Source organism: Suncus etruscus, chromosome 1, assembly GCF_024139225.1.
Source record: "Suncus etruscus isolate mSunEtr1 chromosome 1, mSunEtr1.pri.cur, whole genome shotgun sequence".
NCBI classification, from domain to species: Eukaryota; Metazoa; Chordata; class Mammalia; order Eulipotyphla; family Soricidae; genus Suncus; species Suncus etruscus.
In genome coordinates this window covers 129,590,666-129,616,667 of record NC_064848.1, presented here as the reverse complement: position 1 = coordinate 129,616,667, position 26,002 = coordinate 129,590,666, and the positions used below count along the sequence as shown (strand labels likewise).

The window sequence follows — 26,002 nt, the reverse complement described above, 5'->3', positions numbered from 1 at the left end:
ATTAGAGCTTGAAACTATTGGAATGCTATTATACTTCCTATTGCTTATTAAAGAAACAGTGAAACATCAAAAGTTAACTCAGTTGTGACAAAGCAATTTTCGATGCCATTGGCATTTTGAAAAATAACTGTGTAATTTTGACTTTTGTATAGTGTGTAACTTCAACGAGAAAAAAAGAGTATCTCCAGAGCTCACATTAATGTTGCATACACTTACACATTCTTTTCCCAGAAGAGGCACTAAATGCAATGAGAATATTTTCCTGCTATTATCCTTTGGGATGTGTTAAATTGATTAAATGAGTGGGCTATTAAACTGAGGTATTTGGAAAACTATGACAGCCTATATAAGCCACCAAAATTAAGCCAGTAATTGCTGCATGGTTATGAAATTAAAAATTAAGGACGACCAACCAATCATATTACATAGTTGACTATCATAACAAGTTAGGGCATATGCTATGTAACTAAAATATACGATTACAAATTACATAGCTGTTATGCTATGCCCTTCAATAAATATAATGTAATATAGCTTTTATGATATATCCATTGGTAATTTTCTGGCTTTACTTCTACCTTTTCTCTATAGAAATCCTACCACACACTGTTGGTGGAATACTACTAACCCCTTCTGGATTGGTGTTGTCTGATTTTAACTGATACTTTCTCAAATAAATTCTTAAAATATTTCATGTGTTTTCATTTATCTTTTAGCACATGAAGATATCAATACCCTGCATTTTATAATCCCAGTGTTTTTCTAGCATTTGAGCTGCAATGTCTCATTGAATCCCATCACATTTCTAACTGTTATTTCCAGTACTATGCCAGTTTAGTGAAGTGAAACTCAAAGGAGTAGCTTATCATGGTCACTCAACAATTCAGCACTAAAACTTGGTCCCCTTTGTTGCTTTTCCTCTTTTACTCAGAGAAAGGGAATGGGCCGTAGCAATATTTCCTCACATCCATAAAAGCACCTTTGACAGATGGTTTAGGAGGCTTCCAGAAGCCTAATACCATTCATTTTTCCTATGTCAAAGTAAATAAGGGATTTCTTAGTTCCCATTAGCTTTTTCCCAATAGAGGAGTCCCTATTCCCAGACTGTTTTCTTTGCCTCACTGACATTCTGAACTTTTCCCAGATGTCTCTTCCACATGTATACATAGTCTGAATAAATTTAGGGCATTAGATTTTATCTTCAATTTGTCAAGTTCAGCTATATGGTATATGAGACTAAATTAGTCATTATGAGAATTAAAATATCAAAATTTTAAATAATGTATATATTATATAGCAGATTATTTCTCCCAGCAAAAAATAATTGAGCATTTTCTTAGGTTAGAGTGGAAGTGTTTAGTACTACAAAGTTGACCGGAATACAGTTGATGGCAATTAAAGATGTCAAGGAGGAAACGTGAATGGCACTAGCATAGAATATGTGCCTTAAACATTTAGCCTGAAAAAGTAGTCAAGAATTATACACCCACCAATGAAAGACTATGCAAATCACAATGTTTTCAAGATTTTTTTTGCTTTTGCTTTTTAGGCCACACTCAGTGACGCTCAGGGGTTACTCTTGGCTATGCACTCAGAAATAGCTCCTGGATTGGGGACCATATGGGACATGGGGGGATTGAACCACGGTCCATCCTAGGTTAGAGCGTGCAAGGAAAACACCCTACTGCTTGTGCCACAGCCCCGGTCCCAGAAAATAAAAATTTTAATAAAGAATTTTAGAGGCTGAGAATCAAAAATCAATAGACTTGTGAGAAGTTAGAAATAAATTTAAGTCATTTAGAATGTTCATTTTTGAAATCAAAGTTTTTAAATTCTATTTTATTTATTTTTAATATCTTTATTTTTTTAAATATCTTTATTTAAGGATCATGTTTACGAAAAATGTGGTTTTAGTTACAAAAAAGAGCATCCCTCTTCATCAGTGCAACCTTCCCACCACAATGCCCTTCATATTTCCCTACCCCCGGCCTGTATTTGAGACAGGCTTTCTATTTCTCTTACTCACTATCATTGTCATGATAGTTGTCAATATAGTTATTTCTCTAACTGGACTCATCACTCTGTGATAAGCTTCGTATCATGAGCCAATCCTTTAACCCTCAAGAGATCAGAGCTTTAATTCAACCTCTCAAGGGCAAGAAAGTCATCAAAATTACTTGAATGATAACTCCAGCCAACCACCTTGCTCAGAATTTTTAAATATATATTCAGTTAGCTTTTGAAAGCAGATCTTAGGGACTGAGAATCTAACTCAAAGGGGTAGATTATATTATTTGTAAACAGGAGGCCCAGGTTTTATTCCTGGCACTATATGGTCCCCAGAGCACTGAAGGTGTATGGCCCTCAAACCAAATCAAGTAAAAAATAAAAATAAAAAAATTTAAGAGCTTCATTTCACAGTAATAAGATTAAGTTTGAACAAAACAATGCTTTACAATCAGCAAACAACTCTGCTAGAATCTGAAACAATATCCACCAAAACTCATGTTCATTCCACAAATACCTATTCTCCATTAGATTTGATATTTAATATATGTAAACAGGCTTGTTAGAAGGCTTGCTAGAGATAATTAGATTCTTCCCAGCAATGTGCAGAGCTCTGGGCTCCTCCTTCGAGAATGACTTTGATTGGCTTGCAAATCAAATGGTTAGTGGGTTCTAGCAGCAAAAAGCACTGGATATTCCAATGGAAGCTGTGCTTCAGAAAATGTGATTATACCTATTATTTACTCCTAAACCCATGTACTTGTAATAATGACTTTGGTTTAGCTCTTATTTTGAACTACAAATTCCATTACCTTCCATCTATCAATATAATTGAGTGTTATATATAATACCCTAAATATACTTTTATATAATAAAAACTCAACAAATCTAAATCTCTACATTATAAGCTAAGGTGTTTGAATTTTTTAAACGAATAGTCTCTAGAAATGACAAAAATTATTATGTGCTTTTTTATGTGTTTTTGGTATAGGGGCCACACCCTGTGACACTCAGGTGCTATTCCTGGCTATGTGGTCAGAAATCGCTCCTGGCTCTCAGGATCATAAGGGACATTGGAGATCAAACCCAGGTCTTTCCTGGAACGGCCACATGCAAGGCAAATATCCTACTGCTGTGCTATCACTCCGGCCCTGTGTGCTATTTACTTTTCAAAGTTCCAAGTATGGTATCCATATTTATTTGAGAATACAAATGCTATTTTAAAATATGATTTCATCCTTTTGGTGAAAAAGTCTGCCATAAAAAATATACAAAAAAAAAAAAAACCAAAGGGAAAAATAAAACCAAGACATTACTTTCACCCCAAAAGCCCTGAGACACTGAGCTGGTAAATGGAATCACTTTTTATAATATCAGCATTATCTAGTGGTTCCCATTTGAGAGGACTTATCTCAGGTGAGTTTCAAATTCAATGAAAACAGAAACAAAACTGCTTAAGAAGCAGAAAAAGCAAAAGCTGCTGATACTATCTTGAACAAACAGGAATGACACCTATAAAATGATTAATTCCATAATTTAGGGGAAATTTCATGTAATTTGCTTTTAAATGAGTTTCCTCAGGACTTCTTGCAAATTTATCTAACAAGAAATATTGAATTTGTTAACATTTTTTCACCCATGAGCATATTTCATTATAGAAACTTAACACTGCTCTGATCAACTATCTTAGCGAAATCCACAGGTTCATCTATGAAAGTTGAGTGAATATCCATTAGCATGCTGACAATATCTCCTGAGAGCCTCCACTACCTGAATCATGATATTTAGATTCCATTTACATTATATTTTTTATAATTATAATATAACAACAAGGGAACATGCAAGGTTTACTCTTTGAGTTAATTTGTTGAAGAAAAATAAAAATTACTGGAAAGGGAGACTAGATGGTAGGGAAGAAATCTAGAGAAATGGAAAATAGAAAGGTAGACTGGTAATGATTTAATGTGGGAGATGCTTGAGAATATAGGATAAAGATCTCAATATAAATGAGCTGGAGTGAGCAGGAAATACTGATAATGGAAGTTGACTCAATGTAGCAAGACGGCAATCAGTAGAACCGAAAAGAGCACAGAAAATAATTCAAGAGATGCTACTATAAGAGAAGAAAAGAAAAGTAGTGAATGATTTCCTCACAGTCTCTGGACACTGCTTAAACTAGGCATTCTCTGACCCTCAAATTCCTAAACCAGTTATTTAAATTTTTTGTTGACTAAACATTCTTCAGGTACTCATTGTATGTCTGATACTCTTTTGTCACTGAGAATATAGTAATAATTCAAAAATACAAATACAAAAATAAAAGCCAAATCCCTTGGAGGAGGGGAGTAGAGGGCAAGACTGGATTGCATCAAATAGTGCCAAGTGTAAGTGTTCACTCCAAGCTCTATGCTTTGAGTAACCACGAGGGTCACTCCTGGTGGTACCCAGAAATAAGCCAGGGTTGACTGTGTGCAAGGAAGCATTTAACCCCTACTGCTAATCTCTGATCCCATAAAGAAATGCTTTAAGGACATGACAGTATAAGTATAAAGTAAAAGTACATATCTTAAATTAAAAAAACTAGTGTATATTTGATTGAGGTCTCAAATTTAGTATTTTCAAATTATTCCCCAGTATCTCTACATATATGAGAAAGAATCTGAGCATTTCAAGCTACAGAGAGAGAGAGAGTGAGAAAGAGATAGTATGTGTGTGAAAAAGAGATAAAGACAGAGACAGAGAGAGATACAGAGACAGAGAGAAAGAGAAGAAAAAAATGAGTCAACCCAAATGGAGACTGATACACTGGCATGAATTTGGGTATTTGAAATTATATCTTGATTCTGATGGCTTACTTTATGTCAGAAGGCAATAGCTAGGAGGTAGAGGGACAGGGAGGGAAAATCAAATGGGCTCTCATCTCAGACATTCTTTACCAAGTTGGTAAAAGTACACTGCTGCCATTACTCAGTGCTTATCTACTTTGTGAAGACAAAAATATTAGGATCTTTAGAGACAACAGAGATGAATAAGTCAAGACATCCAAGAGATTAATGACAATTATTTTTATAATCAACATGTATTGAGTAATTGCTTTTAGTCATATTATTTTCACTGCTTCACATGATTATCTACATTTTCTCAAGTGAGAAAACCAAGTCCTGAGAGGGGTAAATGAATATCCCTAAGAAAGCAGTGAAGCAAATGCTATTAATCTGACTCCTGGGATCTTGTTCTTAACTATTAAGCCTTCTCAACGGTATCTGTTCCCTAAGGACTACCCAACAATGTACCCAAATTGGGGACTTAAAACAACAGACACTTATGATTTTACAAATCTGGAGATTAGAAGCATCAAAGTAGTAACAGTACTCTTTCTTCCTTCCTTCCTTCCTTCCTTCCTTCCTTCCTTCCTTCCTTCCTTCCTTCCTTACTTACTTACTTACTTACTTTTTTCTATTTCTTCCTTTTCTTTCTTTCTTTCTTTCTTTCTTTCTTTCTTTCTTTCTTTCTTTCTTTCTTTCTTTCTTTCTTTCTTTCTTTCTTTCTTCTTCCTTCCTTCCTTCCTTCCTTCCTTCCTTCCTTCCTTCCTTCCTTCCTTCCTTCCTTCCTTCCTTCTTTCTTTCTTTCTTTCTTTCTTTCTTTCTTTCTTTCTTTCTTTCTTTCTTTCTTTCTTTCTTTCTTTCTTTCTTTCTTTCTTTCTTTCTTTCTTTCTCTCTCTCTCTCTCTCTCTCTCCCACACACACACACACACATGGGAATTCATCTTTGTCTTTCTAGTTTTGGGTTCAGTTTTTTAATTCATTGTTTCTTTTTATCATCATATGGTAAAATCTGAGTGTGTCCCTGTCTTCATAGGCTCTATTCTTAATATACCAGTCATATTGGTTTAAGGACTCGAATATTTATTGTGCTCTCATCTTAACTAGTTTTATCCGTGATTATATTTTTAAACATGCTTAAATTCTAAGGAAAGGGATATTAGGAATTCAATGTTATCTCAATGTTATATTTAAAGAATGAGATACAACTTATCCACAATATCAACAAATTCAGATAAAATGGATATAATGATAAAATAAAAACATGAGTCCAACTAGTCATTATTCTTATTTGTTCTGTTCTTTTGATACTGGCACTTTTTTCATGGAGAGAAATTCATTTTCCTCACTTATCAAATAAAGATATTGACAAGCAAGAAATATTCAAGATGGTTTTAAAGCTTAAAGAAACCATGCCTCGAGGTATTAGGAAAGTAGGGAGACCCATTTTTACAAACAGATCAGAGGGAATTGTTGAATTGAGAAAGAAATGTTTTATATTTTGCTTTTTGGGCCACACTCGGTGATGCTCAGGGTTATTCCTAGATATGCGCACAGAAATCGCTCCTGGCTTGGGGGATCATATGGGACTCTGGGGGATCAAACCACTGTCTGTCCTAGGTCAGCCACATGCAAGGCAAACACCTTACCACTGTGCTACCACTCCAGCCCCTGGGAAAGAAAATTTTGAAGGAAAACTATTAAGCATTTTCATAGTTTTGATCTTATTTCATAAACCAAAAATCAGGTTGGGGATTCACAAACAATTTTCAAATCACAATTTTAGGTGATGAGTTATCTGTTCAAGGACAAAAATTAATAATATATAAAACTTTTATAAACTGAAGGAAAATATAAAACAATGATACAATAAACTAAGCTTGGAAGAGTCTACTTTAGCATGAGAGGAAGTAGGGTATGAAATAAAATCACAGACAATTCATGAAGCTATATCACAGATTTCAAAGGTTAAGTTACAAAAAATTGTTTCTTCATAGTTCAAAATGCTTCAAAGAAGGCTATTTATAAAAGGCAAATTATTTATTACTAGTAGGCACAGAGTAACTAAGAGAAAAGTTTCAATAGTCTAAAACAAAAGCTACAAATGATCAAATGTGAAAAATAAAGAATTCGTAGGATGACATGGAAGTACAGCCAAAAGAAATGGACTACATTTCTCTTAAGATAAGGAGATAGAGGGGCCGGAGAGATAGCATAGTGGTAAGGCATTTGCCTTGCATGCAGAAAAATGGTGGTTCGAATCCTGGCATCCCATATGGTCCCCCAAGCCTGCTAGGGGCGATTTCTGAGTGTAGAGCCAGGAGTAGCACCTGAGTGCTGTCGGATGTGACCCAAAAACAACAACAACAACAAAAAAGATAAGAAGATAGAATGGTTGCACAGTTGGGTTAGGTAAATGTCCAGGTACTTATTATTGTTTTTTCAACTAATTGTGATTATTGTGATTTTTGGTAACAATGATCCAGTGAGAAGATGCTCATAGCAACTTTATAACTAATTGAGAGTAAATCTAAAATATTTTTAAAAAGGTTGAAAGAGGGTCTTCACAGAGCTCAAGATTAGGATTTGGCAAAGAAATATTTAAAACAGCTTTCTTGCCAATCTGCCTAAATTCAAGTACAAGCATTCTGGAACACTCTATCTAAAAACATAAAGTTGTTCAAATCACTTTTAGCTTGCCATACTAGGTAAAATTAATTTTTCTATCATGCCCACATCAGATCCTGCTGAGCATTAATTTCAGCAGTACCTAAACTGTTTGTCTATCCTCACTGCAACTCTCAACACATCACACACACACACACACACACACACACACACACACACACACACTAATTTTATTGTCCCAAAGGTACCCAGTTATTTAAATTCTTCTGTGAATATAGTCATGAGTATAATACCTTATTCATTTGCATATTTTCTAGTTTAAAACTTGTCTTGTGGTTAGAGTGATAATACAACAGGTAGGATGCTTGCCTTGTAAAATGACTGACTCAGGTTTGACCTCCAATTCTCCCTTATGGTTCCCTAAGCCCTGCTAGGAGTGATCTGTGAGCAAAGAGCCAGAAAGAATTCCTAAAAACAGCTAGGAATACTTCCCAAAATTTAAAAAAAAAAATTGCCTTAAAATTTTTGGTTCCCTAATACCATTACTTATCTATCTCGTAATATCCTTTATTTCTGCATTATCGGTTTCTAGTCAAGTGTCTGAAGCTTATAGATAGTTCAATAAATACTAATAAGTGAAGAAAATTAAAGAAAGGCAAGAGAAAAAGAATGGGGAAAGATAAAGTGAGGTGTGGTGTTTTTTTTAGTTGAAGATCAGAATTCTCAATGAGATCATTATCTCAGTGAGGTCACCAATTCATTTAAGGAAAATGAGCCCATATCTCAAGAATAGGAGCATATTTAGACACTTTCTGTAGCCCTGAGAAAGCAAAATTAGCACAGACTAAATAACCTTGTCTTGCACCAATGCTTTGGTAATAAACTTGGCTATGAGAAACCGGATAAATTCTTTGTACAAATGAAAAATGGGGATACCACATCTTCTTAGCAAGACCACACCCACAAAGGCCCTGGCGTCTACAGTGGCTACTCCAGACTGCAAGTAACACAACCTGCAAGTAGTATAAACAAGTCTTACTAAAGCAGTAGGTCTGGAATGAATTAGATGCCCACAACAATTCTAGCCCTGCCACATCTTTATTGCCTGTTTTGAGATTCAATTGTTTAATACAGCTCCTCTGAATTTATTTCATCCATCTATCCAGGGGTCTCAAACTCGCGGTCCACGGGCCCTTTGCGGCCCTCCGTACAACATTTTGTGGCCCTGCCCTAGAGGAATCTTATTTTGTTTTGTTTTGTTTTCGTTGTTTGGGTCCCACCCCCCAATGTTCAAGGCTTACTACTGACTTTGCACTCAAGGATCATCCCGACTTTGCCTCCTGCAGCCCCCAGGTAAATTGAGTTTGAGACCCCTGGTAGTATGGCATATTATACCATTCTCTTCCTTCTCGTTAGCTAATCTTTTAGCTTGGGATTGTACCTCTTAAGTGTTGCACCATTTTTTGTTATTTAAAAAAGTCAATATAAAGAAGTAGTGATATGTTTTTTTATTTTTTCTAATATTAGATATAAACTACTGGAGACAAATTAAATGAGATATATTCTTTTTTTTATTTAACCAACTTTATTACATACATGATTGTATTTGGGTTTCAGTCATACACCACCCATCACCAGTGCAACATTCCTGTCACCAATGTCCCAAATATTCTTAATGATAAACCTATTTTCACTGACCTCTGGTTCAGTGTTGGAAAAGAGTAATGGTAGAGAAAAGTTGCTAAAAGATAATGGAGTCAAGATGCAATAATGGAGAATAAATTGTCCTGCAACCCAAAAGTAACCATTTTCCTTGTGAAGAATCCACAGAAGATAATTAGAAACACATGGTGATCGTGAATATCCAAGTGTTCCCCAAATAGCAAAGTTTGCCTTCCAGGAGCATATGCTAAGAAGATTTTCTTCTATTGTGTTGCTAAATTCCTGAGTTTCCTCAATTATGAAATATTAAAAGTAGGACTCTAGGAGAACAAAATCAGAGTAACCTAATTCAGTGAAGATGATGGCAACAGTATTTAATTTATATGTTAAATTGAACTAATGTTAAGACATAGCAGATTATCAGCTAAAATTCAAACTATTTTATGTTGGGAAAAACACAGTAGAAATGACAACAGTACATCAGCTTAGCAATTCTCTTTGGAAGTTAAAATGGAAAACAGAATAAAAAAATTTGGCCAGAGAGATAGAGTACTTCCTGGGCAGGGAAAATTGGCATATTCTATATAATGAGCTCAGTCTAAACTGAAAAGTTTTATAGATCCCAAATATAAAGAAGTAAAGGGGTTGGCAGGTACCTTCTAATAATTACTGTTACTCTTGTTTGCTAAATTGATAAAGTACAAAAGATTTCTCTTAGTAACAATAACAATTATGTCCAGAAATACTGAAAATATTTATTGTTTATTCATGGAGTATGAAAACTCTTGTTCAAGAAAAATTCAAACATTTACTTTGAATTTCTGTCCCTACAAACACTACAGCATTATTTGAAATGCTGTTTCTAGTGTTCTCAGGTGGGTTTTTTTAATTAAGATTGTTTCCCCCCTTTTTTAGTACAGATATAGATTCTATTTCCTGGAGGGATAGTTAGTTTAATGTTTAAACATATTGCCTTTTAGGCACTTTTATGTATCTTAATAATTCTTTAGATCTGACTACCTGAAGGGATTTTAATTTTGCAATATAAGTGCTTTTATATGCATGCAAAATATTTCACATAATATGTCTAGGTTGATAAACATCTTATAGATATCAATATATCCTCGAATCCATGAACCATATGTAAAATCAGTTTTGCAATAAGTTTCAAAATAATTTAAAGGATGGATGTAAGTAAGAGGAAGCCTTAGAAGCGTGAATATTTTTGTTTTTCCAGTTAATGTTTTAGTAAAATCAACATTTTATCACGGAAATTATGCTTCCATAAAATGTAAATATTCTATATTTTAGGTCTTGATAAAAATCTATGTAGCATATAATCAATATATATCTTTATTTTTTTCCAACCTAGGCCACACCCAGCAGTGCTCAAGTTTTACTTCTGTTTCTAGAATAATTCCTGGTGGTGACAGTAATAAGCCCTGGTGGGCTGTAATAAGACAGTTGCTCTATTTGCTATACAATCCTTCCAATATATTTGGAATATATTCCAATATATTGGAATCCTTCCAATATATTTGGGGATTTTTTGTATGGGAACCATACCCAACAATGCTCAGTGGTTACTCTACATTCAGGAATTACTCCTAGCAGTACTTGGGGCACTGTATGGGATGCTGAGGATTAAATCCAGAATGACCAAGTGCAAGACAAGTACCCTACCCACTACTATTGCTCTGTCTCCAAGCAGCAAGTTAATTTTAGATAAAATTTCCTAAATAACTGCTTTTAAAAAATCATCTCAACATTGACACTGTATGCATTTATTTTGTCACTTTTAGTATTGAAAAATTATTTAATCTTCAAAATTGGATTATTATTTAGGGATATATTACAACCACTTTATAACCTTTTGTAATTAGCATCTACATAGTTTATTTCTATCTTCCTTTCTCTCTAGTAAAACTGGTTCTAAACCAATAGTGGGGACAAGTTAAAAACAGAGGGGACAAGTTAAAAACCAGATAAAAACAAATAAATGGAAATTAGCTTTTCAAATCTGCTGACCTTCAAATTCATTGAAGTGTAATTTAAAATTTAAAGTTTTGCACATGGTTAAAATAGTTGAGACTATGAATAATTTGGAAAAAAAACATCATGTGTTTGGCAATTTTTATGAAGGAAAGTCTGGAATGAATGTTTTACATAAGCAGCCAATAAGTTTCAGATGGTTTATAAGTAGCAGGAGATCCAAAGCTGAAATGGAATTTTCTGGGACAGCCTACAAATAACAGTTAACATATGCTAAGTTACATGCAAAAGCAGTCACCCAAAGTCAAGTAGGAAGTGAAAAAGGCTTTAAGTTAATAAATTGTTAGAAATTCCTAGAAACAATTTAATTTAGGGCTTAAAAAACTCAATTGTTCTATTTTTTAGAGTACAAATATATCTTTGAGAACCTACTTCCAATTCTCTATGATACAGACTTAGAAATAGAAAGTCTGTATTAATAGCAATTCTAATTTTTCTGTTTTCTTTCTTGATTTATTTAAACACCATGGTTACAAAAATGATCATACTTGGGTTTCAGTCATAGAATCACTAGTGTGATCTTCCTGTAACCAATGTCCTCCATTTCCCTCCTGCACCCCAACATCAACTTCATTATTTTTATTCTTATTCTTAAATATATTATACTTAAGAACATTGGAAATGAATCAAAAGTAGCTTGCAAAGTCACGTTTTACATCTATCAGAAAATAGATGTACATAAAACCCACAAGGCCAAAAAGGTATAAAGTATAAATGAACAAAAATATGTGTTATCCATTAATATGTAGTATTTAACAACAGATTCACACTTGCAGTTGAGTTTTATTAAGAAGTATTTCTTTTCTATGAATATATTGCTTTGTCATATGATAAATATTGGTCTAAAAATCTCTAGAAACAAAGACAGAGCTCATCCCCTGAGCACTTTTAGATTGTGGACCCTCTAAGATCCTAAAGATCTTTTTAGACAAAGTATTATTTATAACACTTGAAGCCTCTTAAAATTTTTCTAAATTTTTTTCTAACCTACTCTTATTTTGTATTTCAATTTTATTTTGTATTTCAATTCGTTCTTAAGGTTGTGGTCATATGTAGTTAATTATTCAAGATTTGCATTTATTTTTATCTACTGCATCCATTTGTTCAGTGAGAAAACTTTCTTGCCTATGAACCAGATTAACAGACCATGTCACAATGCCAGTCTTGTGGCTCGCCATTATATTATTCAGTGCCAGTATTCTAGAAGGGTCATTTCTACACCATTACTGTCTTCTAACCTGGTTTCCCCCCTGTACCCTTTTGCTCTACTAATTTAATCCCTAGACTCTGTATTGTCCTTCCCTTTATCTGTTTTTAATCTGTGACCCATTTGAAATAGCCATGCGGCCCATAGATGAATCTAAATCTCCTGATTGAGAAATGCTTACAATATGGTAACACTCAAAAACTACTTTGCCTAGCTCCAACAGTGACTATATACTTACAGGAGTATTTTAACAAGATGATAGTGAAGCTAGAGAGCTCAGCAATCATGTAGGTACTCACAAGAATTCCGTTTCAAATGATACCCATCTTCATAGGATCTACCTAAGTTGGGGAGTACATATAAATTTCTAAATTATCTTTTTTTTTTGGTTTGGGTCACACCTGGCAGCGCTCTGGGGTCACACCTGGCTCTATGCTCAGAAATCGCCCCTAGCAGGCACAGGGGACCATATGGGATGCCAGGATTCGAACCACTGTCCTTCTGCATGAAAGGCAAACGCCTTACCTCCATGCTATCTCTCCGGCCCCAAATTTCTACATTATCTTTACACACTACTCACTCTAACATAAAAACCAGGGCTGGAGAGATAGTGTAAAAAAAGTGAGGCATTTGTTATGCATGTGGTTGAACCACATTCATTCACAGATGTTCCCTTGAGCATGAGTGATACCTGAGTGCAAAACCAGGAGTAATCTTGAGCATCACTGGGTATGCCCAGACTTCCCCCAAGTAATACAAAAAAGAAAAGAAAAAAAATCAGTGACACTGCAATCATAAATGTCTGGTCCCATTTTCTTTTTTATTAGACTATCTAAAAGTCTCAACAACAGGCATAACAGAGAGAAATATAAAAATGGAAATTCAGTGTGGCAATTTGGGGGAGGGCTGAAAAATGTTCGCAATATTGGATAACTAAGTTGATAAAGTTAATTATAATGATATATGTATAGAATACTCTATATTTTCACAGTACTATATGTAATAAAATGTATCTATTCTTTAAGGACATCTATTATACTAATAATAATTTTAATGTTTCAGAAATTAATATATTGCTATCAAAATGTGTTCACAATTAAAAAATCAATGTAACCAATTACAAGATGGAATTCTTGAGTCTGAGATGGTCTGCTCAAAAGACAGGGATCCTCAATATTTATCAAATCTTGTGAATCTTTTAAGTACTCCTGAACCCTGAGTCTTCAGCTCTTTTAGAAATCCTAATTTGGGGGGGGGGGTTCACATCATTCCCACCTCCTCTAAATTGTCTTCATTCTGCTGAAATGAATTGAAATTCTAAGTGATCAAAAAACAACTAAAACTTTCTGGACGTCTATATAAGAAGTTGAAGTGAACATGTGTTTCACTGTCAAAAGGTCACTCTCTGGGCTCTGTATACTCTGGATCCCTTTCAGACCTCATGGAAGTTAATTTTAGTTGTAGCAAAGGACAGAGAGAGGCAGACTGCTAACTTTGCAAACATGTCAAGGTTAGTCATCACGAAAGCCTTACCTTTCTGGTTTCCTCTGTATTGGTAGGAAGAGGGAAGCACTGCTGGTCCAGAGATAGATCTTGCTTGCAGCCTCTGGCCTGAATCTGGGTGTGTGGGTGGGAGACATCCCAGGGGACTGAAGCCTTGGCTGGGAGCTTCTTTGTCCCTCGGAGAGTTAGAGTCTGATAGAAAAGACAGATCGCCACTACCAAGCCCACCACGAAGGGCCGGGGGCAAAATCGCCGACGACAAAGAAACCCTGGACGACAGACCATGTCCAGATCAGCTGCACTTGGTCCTGGTCCACGTTGTCCAAAGAGTCATAGAAGCTCGTTGATTGATTGTCAGCAGGAAGAACTCAAATCTGTTTTCTTTTCCCACATCTTTCTGGGGCATCACTCTGGTTCCACCCCAGCAAGAAGAACTTCCAGATGGGGCATGCCAAAGTATCAGAGATCTCCCAAGTCCGAAGTCATGGCTTTTGTGAGCCCTTCCATAGATGACACTACCCAAGGAGGCTGGCCTGGGTTTAAAGAGGAGGCAGGCAAAATAACCATGCTCTAAGGACCTGAGCGTGTGCGCCCCAAGCTGCCAAACTGTGGCTTCCGGGAATGCCTTATTTCCACACCATCCTGCAGCTTCCAGGACGAGGAAAAAAATAAATAAATCAAACAACACCCAAGTTAATCTGAAGCTTGCAAACAGGCGCCCAAGAACGCACTCAGTTAAAAGCCAGAGCGCCTGTTGCACAGCTGGACGCTGGCCAGTGCCTTAGCAGTTCTTCCTTTCCTTCTGGGGCTTTCTAGCAGACCCGTTTGCAGCCTTCCAAGTTTCTGAACTACTTCCCTTCATCTCCTTTGAATTTTTTTTTCTTGTAAGCAGTTATGGCTTTTAACATAAAAGGGGGGGGGTGTCCGACAGTCTGGAGGACACAGGGCTGGTTTGGCTTGTATGAGTTCATTCCCTTGCAAGTTCAAAGTTCTGTGTACTCACTCCGTTTCCATCCTTTTGGACAGGAAGAAAGAAGAAAGGCAAAACAAAAAGAAAAAGGAAAACAAGTTTCCAAGATCCCTTCGGGGATGGATGTTGGGTTCAAGTCGGACGGAAAGAAACGCCCAGACTAAAGCGAGCTGTTCATGTCCCCAGCACAGACACCAGCGAGCCCCGCAGCACTCTTTTTGGGGGAGCTGGGGGCCAGACGGCATTGCTGCAGCACCCGCCGGCGGCCGAGAGGGGGGCGGAGCTAAGTGCCTCCCACCCCACCCCACTGCACCCCACCCCACCCTCTTGGCCCCTCTGCCCATGGAGAAGAGGGGGGCGGGTGGTCTCATCTCCCCATCAGAAACTTTTGGGCTTCCTGCGAGATTCCTGCAAAGCTCGCTGAGGCCCTGGCAGAACTGCAGGATTTTCCAAAACACTCTTGATGTTTTGTTCAGATGTGATTTGTTTTTCCTAGCAGCGGTGGAAAAATAAACAGTCCTTTTCGTCAATGGGTGGCAAAGGTCGAGAGTGAGACTGGACAGACTTCGAGAACCCGGAGGTTCGTAGTTACTTTTATGGGTGTAAGAGAGTCTGAGCTTTTGAAGCTTTTGCTGGGCACCAGGACAACTTTCTCCTTGGGGATAATCGTGTCGTCACTGCTCTTAAGACTTTCTGGCTGGACTCTTAAGGGCTGACTGGTGACCTGACTCTGCTTCTACGATGAACTGATTGCAGGCAGCAGGGTAGATTTTGCTTGGCAGAAAAGGGGTTCGTGGCAGGCTTTTTTGTATAGATTTCAACTCAATATAATGCTGCACCAACCACCCTGAGGACCCTCCAAGCTGCACACACTTTTTGCTGAGTCACTTGAGGGGAGGAATGTCAAGGAGAAGGGCAATTTATTGACTCTCTAAGAGTCATTGCAAACTCTGGACATTTAGGACTGGTGAAGCTCCGACATGTTTCAATGGCTCTGTCTGTAGCCAGTCCTGGTGTCAACCCCTTACTTGGAAATGCTCCTGCCAGTGACTGATATTTTGTGAGACAGAGCGCCCCCTGGGGGTTACCATCTATTTTAGTTCAACGTGATGGGCATCTCTAAATTCATTGCCTTGATGAAACTAATTTTAAGGCCTTACCAAACAGATTAATTAAAGCTTTTCAGAGTAAGGTTTCACTCTAACGCTTGACTTATCTAGGATTTCTGCCTTCTTTAAATAATGTTGATTTATAAGCACGTGAAGGAGAAGAGGGCAATAAAGTGGTACTTGACTTTTAGAAATCCAGAGGAAATGAAAGATGAAATTTGGGTGATTTGAGAAATAATAAGAACTATGAGAGTTCTGAATTGTAATTGCCCCTTGTGTGGATGTGATTCAGGATGTGACAAAGTTGTTTATTAGGTTAAGAGGAATGCACAGATCACTCTGAAAGCAGAATAACCGTGGGGAACAAAAAAAAATTGAGGTGTCTGCAGTCACTGTTATGCATCATTAAATTGTTGAGCATATGACTCAAGAGAAAAAATAATAAGATGCTAAAATCATATTACCTTGGAGCTGGGAAAAATGAAAAAAATGAAAGAATAGATTATATACTGTTTTCAAATAACAGAGATGAAAATAAAAAATGATACTGAGTGCTGAAGAAATATTACAATAGACATGGTCTTTGCCTTGCATGCTGCCAACTTGGTTTCAATCCCCAGCAACCTATATGGTTCCCTGAGTACAGTCAGGAGAGAACCCTGACTATAGAGCCACATCTCTAGGTAGAGTACAAAAACCTAAATAAATAAATATGATACAAAAAAAGTTTGCTCTCCCATTGAGTTCTTGGAATAAGAATTTGCATATCATATATAAATAATATCTCAGAACAATGGATAAGAAGAATAGGAAGGAGAAAAGGAGAGGTGGGAAAGGCACTATAAGACTATAACTATAAAAATCAAGAAATCTGTAGGTAATACCTAAAAATTAGACTTAACCTAACTAAGTAAAATCATGATGAAATCATTCTGATTTGAGAAGAGCATTGTCTCTGAAGTGCCATTGGCATAACTAGATGAACTATTGTATGGAAACAAATGCACATCTAGTGTGTGTCTAGGGATTCTGCAGCTGAGTTTATTTTGCATGGAGTTCCCACTGTAGTGTCCTGTCGGATTTATCAGATAGGAGATTAGAAAGCAAAGGGCATTTGGGGCAAGAAGAAGCAAGGCAAACAATCATGGACATTTTATGTGAGTTCTATTTGTACTGACTCTGAAATAATGATGGGATGGTAGGTGGCAGATGTCATTTTGGGAAAATAAGGATAATTGTGGGATAGTAGTAGAAGTAGCAGGATTTGTGATGGATAGGTGTTCATAACTGAATGATGACAGAGGGCTACATAAGAGCAGGTGTTTGAGAGGAAGATGTCAGAATAGAGATCTATGAAAGTGGAGTTTTTGACTCAGTGAGGAACCTCAAAAGGTTAAATAGATAGGAAACTATTAACCTGGCCATGATTTAGATTGCATACTTTTGTGCATATTATTATACAGTATACCTTTCAATACATCACCTCAATATTTGAGAGCCTGTATTTAATAAACAGCAAATTGAAACCATAGACTAGAAGATATATATTGAGCAAGTTTGTTGCATCTTGATTTAGGTTATAAAGTTGACATGAAATGAAGGAAGAGATGGCTTTACCAATTATTTTAAGATATGTAGAGGAATGCTCCCAAACAGTGCTCAGGGTCCACTCCCAGAACCAGAGCAGATAATACAATTCTAGGTCCCAATGATACCATGTTGCTGAGATCCTGCAATGCTGAGGACCACTAGGGTATTCCCCTCATTGTTTGGATGACCATGAAGTGCCTGATTGAACTGGATTCCTATTTATGCAAAACATGTATTCTGACCTTGTGTTATCTTCAAAACACCTGAAGATTTTTAAAACTTTGTTTTATTTGCTTAAAGCAGATGAATAAATATATTGATATAAAGAAAAGTCCAGTATTGATGATTTGGCAAAAGTAATTATCTTTGAGTTTCAGTTGCCTCATAAAGTAAGGTCTTAAATGATTAATAGAAAGTAGAGATTCCAAAAAGTTGTGCTTCTAAGGATTATTTTGATATTGCTCTATGCTCTCAGCACCTTTATATTTCCTACAGCAGAAAAACCTTTCTAATTCAATAGACTCCTGGGGACTGGAGGGATAGTACAGCAGGAAGGTGCTTGCCTTGCAAGAAGCGGAACCCACGTCAATCCCCAGTATCTTATATGGTCCCTAGACCACCACCAGGAGTGACTCCAAAATATGGACTCAGGAGTAGACCCTGAGCACAGTCTTATGTGGCCAACAAACAAACAAAAACAAAAAATGAGGCAAAACAAAGACAGTTGAACCTGATAATATATTTTCAACTGTAGTTGTGATGGATGATGGCTAGTGGGGGTGTGTCCTAAATCAAGCCATTGTTACATCATTATATCACTGGGTGTTCACTTGAAGTTCATCTTCCCTAGAGTATCTTACCTCTCTTTGTAGCTTTTGCTCCTCTCAATGAATACAACTTTAGAACTTTCCTCCTATGCTCGAAATACAACATGATGCTTTTATACCATGAATCATTTGTATGGACTCTCTACTATGTAAAATATCATGGGAAACAAATTGCAAGAAAACTATTATGAAGACCAAAAAAAGTGTATAATAAATACTTCAATGAACAGATCATAGCTGGGTGACTATTGGAGAAAAGAATCTTAAATCTGTTAGTTGATATAATAAAAGCTCATTTAGCACTCATATCGTTTTCCCTGGTTTGTCACTTTCCAACTGGTAGCAGGGATAGAACCCAGAACCTCACTGTGCCAAGCATGTACTCCAAACCTTTGACTTAATCTCCTCCACCTGACTCAAGATCTTTTTTTTTAATTATCTTATCATCTCCACAAAATTATCTTCATTAGGCTTTGGGTTTTTGATTCAGTACATGTATCAAAAACTAATAAAAAACAAAGAAGTAATAAATTATTAATTATAAGACTTACATTTCTCTAAATTCTCACCAAGAACGTAAAAATGTTTGCCATAAATTCAACAAAATAATTTGGAGACAAACTATTTTGAACAACTTAGTTACAGTGTATATAAATGAGCAGGCACAAAGGACATTTTAGCACTTGATTCTCCCCCACCTCCATTACCTTTTGCTGGTTCTCATTTTAAAGTTGACTTCTGCTTTTAAAACTGTTAAGTTCCAAATAAAGTTCAAAGAAGGCTCAAGTGTCAATCTGATAAAACACCATTTTCCTCACAGCTTTTTTTTTTTTTGCCAGGATGAAGTTTATATCAAGATGTACAATATGTCCTATATTCTAGAATTTTGGGGACTTACTGGCATGTAAAGAATGAGAAAGATTGTATGGGAAGTTTTGGAGAGCCAAACCTTTGGTTCCATTATACTGACCAGAGTAGTACATGACCCACTTCAATAAAATTACCCAGAAGATAAAGGAAGAGAGAATAATTGGTAAACAGCAGAACCAGTCAGAGTGGAGAAACAAAATAGGGAATTTCCATGTTTTGATTGGTGATAAGGAAAGGTCAGAAAATGTCCATTTCTCAATTGTGCCATCAAGACTCATGAAGACTCAACAGTCACAGAAAGCAAAATTTGGTGCCAGAGAGATAGCCCAGTGGGTATGGCATTTCCCCTGCATGCAGCCAAGCTTGATTCAATCCCCAGCATCTGTATGGTGCCATAAGCACTGGTAAGAGAGATTCCTCAGTGTAGAACCAGGAAAAACATCTGAAAATCACTAGGTACAACTCGAAAACAAAAGTAATAAATAAAAAGGAAAATTAAGTCTATAATTTACAAATTAGTTTACTTAGTATTTATCAGTTGGCAGTAGAAATATAAAAAGTCTTTCTTAATAAAGATTTTGTATTATCTCTCAAAGATAAATGACTTTTCTAAAATGATTTCACAATAGTTATATGTTAAAATTCACTTTTTATTGGTAAACTCTCAGCACAAAGTCTCTTTTGTTATTTAGCTGGAAGAAAGCCAGCACAAGCCAAATTCATATGATTATTTGCAATGGTGCAAACTAGCTACAAGATTTCATAGAAAAGACAAAGTGTTGTCAGCTTCCTATCTTAGAACCCTCAATGTCATAGAAAGAAAATATAATTCTGCAAGTATTGTAGTATTTAATGCTGAAAATACATATTTGTTTAAGTTATATGTAAATATAACTGGTTATATATTGTCTCAATAAGTTGAATACATACAAGGAAATTATTTAAATCAGATTTAAGATTGTGCATATATTTTCTGTATTTAGTTTATATCAGTGACTTATTTTAATAACACCAGAAGTTGAGTCGAAATTCACAGTAGAGTGAATAGGGCACTTGCCTTGTATGCAGCTGACCTGGGGTTCAATCGCTAGCAATAATCCCTCACCTGCACTACCAGCAGTGATCTCTGAGCACAGAGCAAATGTAAATCCTGAACATGGCTGAATGTGGCCCAGAATCTAAAATAAAAATATAACACATTAATGATTTTTCATATTCTAGTGGAAAATGAAAACAGTGGGTCACAGAGTCAATGTGTAGTGTTTGTCTTGCATCCAGTGGACACAGGATGCAACACTCCAAATGGTCCCCTGAGCACTTCCAGGAGTGATTCTTGAGCATCCAAATATAAAATAAATAAGAAATCTTAGAACACATCTGTATTTTTCTGCCACCTCTAATGTAGACAGATTTTAACTGTACTAAATGTCTCTTCTACTTAAATATGTTGCTTTTCTCTGAATCACCTCTGAGGCATCACTTTGTACAGATCTGTTTAAGACCATTGAACCTTTTTGGTAACCTTAAACACTGCAGCATCTTTTTAACCCCATAAGGGGTAAAGCTTTTAGTCTTCCACCATTCAATATGGTTTGCATAAACAACTTCTACTAGGATAAGTGAGATATGTACTTTCTGTTCCCCTGCTTTTTACCATAATAATGTATTTTTACCATAAGTGGGTATTATTTTGAATAAACATATATTGATAATATATTTCCTTTGTGTTGATGTGGCATATTGCATTACTTTATGTGCATATTTTGAGCCACATTTGCAACCCTTGGATGAATCCCACCTGGGAGTGCTATTTCTTGTATACATCTTTTTCCCCAAAATCTTATTTATCTTCTTCCAATTGACATTGTTGTGATTCTCATCTCCAATTCATAATAGTGCATCTTCAGCTAGATTAATCACATATTAAGTTGATTTTATTTAATGTTTCTTCATATCCAGCATTTGCTTGGAAATTTTTATCATTCATTAGTCTCTGGTGTAAAGAACCTTGTACTTATATACCTTCTGATACCTTATACTTATTTTTCTATGTTTTGTTGTGTCCAATACTATGCCATTAATTTTGCCTTCTGGAGATTTGTCTTTTTCTTGAACAAACTGCATCGTAATGCTGCCCACAGAATTTTTTTTCTTGCCTTTGAACACAGACTTTAATGTACATTTTCTATAAGCTCAATTAACCTTAGCATCACTTTAACACAGTTATGGTATCTGAAGCATTTGCAACTAAGCCATAAAAAAAAGTGTTTCACTACCTGTGAGACCACTAGTCAACTATGGTTCATACTTTAAAAAATTGTGAATATAACCACACAAGAAAGCAAAGAATTCCTTTAAAAAAATCACATTGCAAAATTGCACAGGATAAAATACTTCAAATATTTAATATTTATTTACCTTTAACAGGTCAACTGGACTATAATTCTCATAGGTGAGGCAAAACGTACTCCTTTTTATGCATTATAAGACAGGAAATATATAGTAAGAACTGAATTCTAATCTACTATCATCTTCAGTCTTACACATGGCACTAGTATCTTCAAGTGGGGAAAAAGGGCAATTTCTTGGGATTCTTTTTCATTGGAGATGATCAAAATCCACTGTCCATCCATTCAAAATGTTGGTTTGCAGGATTTTACTCTTCTTTAAAACCTGAGGAGCCTTTATGCTTATTCCTTTGAAAGTGACAAGATTGTTTTAAGAAAACATCATTAGAGGACTGGACACATCTATTCATGACAATGTTTAAGGACAATGTTCATCTCGATAAATGCCTAAGGGTTGTCTACAGCCAAAAAAGGTCAATTCAAAAGCCATTTTAGGATGCAGCAGCTCTGTCAAGGACTTCTTTTTAATTTTTGGTTTGCTCCCAAGGAAACCAACCATATGCAAACTGAAACTGAGTCTCAGAAGAAACCATTTTCTAAGGAGTCAAAAGTTTTTACCTTTGGAGTGGTGTGTTACTAGTATTGCCTTCTGGAGATTTGTCTTTTTCTTGAACAAACTGCATCTGAATGCTTCTCACAGAATTTTTTTTTTAAATGCATGATGGATTCTTTGATTTTGCTGCAGGTGGCGCTGTAGGTTTAGGCTTAGAATTGTCTCTCCATTCTAAGGTCTTAAAGATTAAGGAGGTCAGAGTAATGGGGACAAAAAAAAAAAAAAAAAAAATCAGAACTTTTGGCCAGCCTATCATAATATTGCCAGAGGAAGGTGAAAGGAAAGAGCTCAAAGAAGAGTTCCACACTGCCTCCCACCAGCCCTTTACTCCCTTCTGTAAATAAGTATTAAGGTTTGTCTGTATCTAGGCCAAAGCTTGATGGTTTCTCTATTTCCTGAGTGGAGGAAAGGGGGGATTCAGTGGTTCAGCTGGTGTGTAAACTAAAACACCAGGACTCAGGGCTTTTTCCCTCCAAGAATCTGGGCTTCTGCAAATTGTGCAACATCTCACTGCTGAATAGTGAGTCATTCATTGTATTTCTGTAGTCTAGAATGACTGACTCTGGTAGAGTAATGGCAGCTAGTGTACGTGACTAGGGAAATGCTTCACTGATGAACCACACACCCCACTGATTCTGCTTTGCTTTCCAGTTACAGCTTTCGAGAGATGAGAATGAACTGGTATTTCTAAAACTAGGCTGTGATGCTTTTTCTGATAAGTAGTTTATTCCTGATTGGTTGCAATTTAGCTGGGAACTTTGTGTGCCGGCATCTATTCTACCATTTCACTGGAATTCTCACTTGGCTAACGTTAGATGTCTGAAGGCAGGATCTTTCAAGAAAGATCTTGAACTAATTGTCAGAGAGAAGCCAGCAAATTCCTGTTGTTATTTTAATATCAGCATAGTCTATCACAGTAAATACAACTGTAGTAAAATAAGGTGTTTGGTACTCCAACTGATGCTAAACTATATTTTTCAGTTTATCATTAAAGACTAGCAACTATCATTTTCCTTTAAAACAACGTATTTTTCACTAGCATAAGAAAGTAGAAGCAGGGGATGGGTGAAAAAAAAAAGAGAGAGCAAGAGAAACATATACACATTCTCCATCCTAATTTACTACACCAGCTTTTGAATATTTTATAAGCAGCAGAAAAATTATGATGATGTTCTCAGTCCTCTTTGCTAGCAGTAAAGAAAGAGGTAGCTTTGGGTTAAGAACAGAAAATTATGGTTCTAAAGAATTTATAAAATTATTTTTAATAAACATTTAATTTGCTGTGGTTTTAAACATTTATTAAAGTGTTGGCTTACAAGGTATACATGAGTTGATTTAAAATAGGACTGGTCAAAGGGAGCATTTTTCTTACATCAAACTTTGATCAACAAAAAATTTCTGAAGGCAGTTCATCTTTAAATCACTTTAAACTTGATCTTATTTCACTTTAATAAAATCATGAATATTAAATCCTAGTCCAGAAATTACAGTGTTTCAGTAATTTAGATTTTAAGATTTGAATAAGGAAATCCAAACACCTTAACTAGCAATTCTAATCGGTAGCTTAATAAATTGAGGTAAAAAGATTGACTTTACATTTAGAATTATTTTTAGCAATTTCTAAGTTAGAGACTAATTGCCATCTTTACCTTATCTAACTTATAATATGATGGCTTCATTAAACTGTTAAAATATCATTTTTAGCTGACAATGTCACATCTACTCCTATTAGCAAATAATTTGATGGCATAATGTGCCCTAATGTGAAACATTCCACATAAAGACTTTCTCAGCTCTGAAGCTTTGTTCCTTGACATACCTACCTGTCCCATTCTACTCATTCAAAACTATTTTTAAATTCCCAGAAGGTATATGGCTCTTTAACAGTGAATTCTGCCTTGATACTCTTCCCTTTATCATTTGTCTTTCAGGAATTAATTCAAATAATACTTATCTTAAATCTTCTGGTGTCCCCAGAGTACTTTCCCCCCATTACATCTATCAAAACAGCAATTATGATAACATGTTTTCCCACTTTCCCCACCAACTACCCAAGTGTGCTCATACACACACATACGCATACATACACGCATACACTCTTCATCTTATGTCGTCAACATTTAGGTATTTAATGTCCTAACATAATAAAAGTTCAAGTTTTAAGGTTATTCATTTTCCTTGAAAAATTGATCAATTGACTTTTTTTAGTGATAGTTGAAGAAAACACTGCAATAAGTATCTTACAACTTACAATCCAAATATACTAGAAACTACTTTTCTTGAAATGATTGGATCAAGTCTTTCTGAGGTATAAGAACATTACACAGCTAAGATGACTAAATTTATAAGATACATAGAATTTGCGTTAAGAGAAAAAGGCAAAAGTTGCCCTTAAACATGTATGTTTATCAAACATTCACTTTCATCTAGGCATTTAATTAAGCCATTTATTGCTTTAAATGTGTTATCATGAACACTTAATATACACTCCACAGCAGTAAGGCTTCAATTTTTATTATCTATAGTGAACCCATATTTGGACATTTTGTGCCATCAACTATTACATGAATTTTGTAGAATAAAAATTTTGAACGTGTATTTTGTATTATCAAAAATGCATGTTATACCTCTGATGTAAATGACACAAAGCTGAATAATTGGCCGCATTTCCTTTTACGATGAGGTAGTTCCATGTTTGGCCTATGGCATAAATATCTTGGATATTAATTCTACCTATTACTAAATAATTGCACAAAACCCTCACAAAATATTCAGTGTCTTGAGTTTAAAATTTGTCACGTGTTCTGATTTAGTAATCATGGGATTCACACATGGAAAGCAACTATAGCAGTTGAAAACAGGAATGCTTATGACTCTGATAAGGAACTTCCTCTTAAAGTAAGGCTGTATATATATATATATATATATAAGGCGTTCTCCTTTATAAATTACTATAAAATGGATGAATTTGGAAGTTATTATCTAAACTAGAAGATTAAATAATCTGAAGATTCCATGCTAATAATAAGTAACTAAATACTACATCCTATTTATTTAAATTTGTTTTAATTGGGGGTGTGTTGGGAGAGCTCAGACATTACTCCTGGTTCTACTCTTGGGGATTACTCCTGGTATGATATTCAGGAAATCATATGGGTTTCCAGGTATTGAAGCAAGATTGACCACATGCAGGGCAAGTGCTTTTACCCACTGTATTATCTTGCTGGCACCTATTTTATAAAGGTTAATAGAATCTCCATGAAAATACTGAGCTTCATGAAGTCATGTTATGCACGATATACACAAAAGAACCTAAGCTTTGTAAGCTTTCCAGAGTTCTGAAAATAGAGCATAGCGCTCGGAACTGTGGAACTGAGAGCTATGTTATAAATTTTCTTATTTCATATATGCCCTTTTGAGTAATACTGCTTATATTTTAGCTTTCTGAGTAAGTTCTAAAAGGTTTCTAATTTTGATTAAAGCAGGAGTTTGATGGATCCAGTTAAATTTAATATAAAAGAAATATGATATAAGTGTTTTAAAAGTTGTAATGGCTTGTCTACTAAGAATATTTTAAATAAGAACTCTGCTACACAAAATTTATCATTTAAATAGCACCTAGAGAACAAAACCTTCAGAGATATCTTGTAGCCAGCATCACCTGGTATGAACAACTGAGAATTTGAATGAACTGTCATACCAGGAGTGGTAAATATAAACTGGAACTAAATTTTAACTTTCAGTCAGGGGCTCCTTAGGTAATTGGCCACTGATTCATGTCAAAGTAACTATAA

The 26,002-nt window shown here is 35.6% G+C and overlaps 1 protein-coding gene across 1 annotated transcript in view; it reads right to left on the bottom strand.

The window, feature by feature from the left end:
- Positions 1 to 14,484, bottom strand: part of CPED1 (cadherin like and PC-esterase domain containing 1) — a 366,758-nt gene extending 352,274 nt beyond the window's left edge. The window contains exon 1 of the mRNA XM_049771138.1: positions 13,912 to 14,484. Within this exon, the coding sequence (XP_049627095.1) occupies positions 13,912 to 14,166 (255 nt within the window). The 5' untranslated portion in view covers positions 14,167 to 14,484. The remainder of the gene's footprint in view (positions 1 to 13,911) is intronic.
- Positions 14,485 to 26,002: the final 11,518 nt, after the last annotated feature.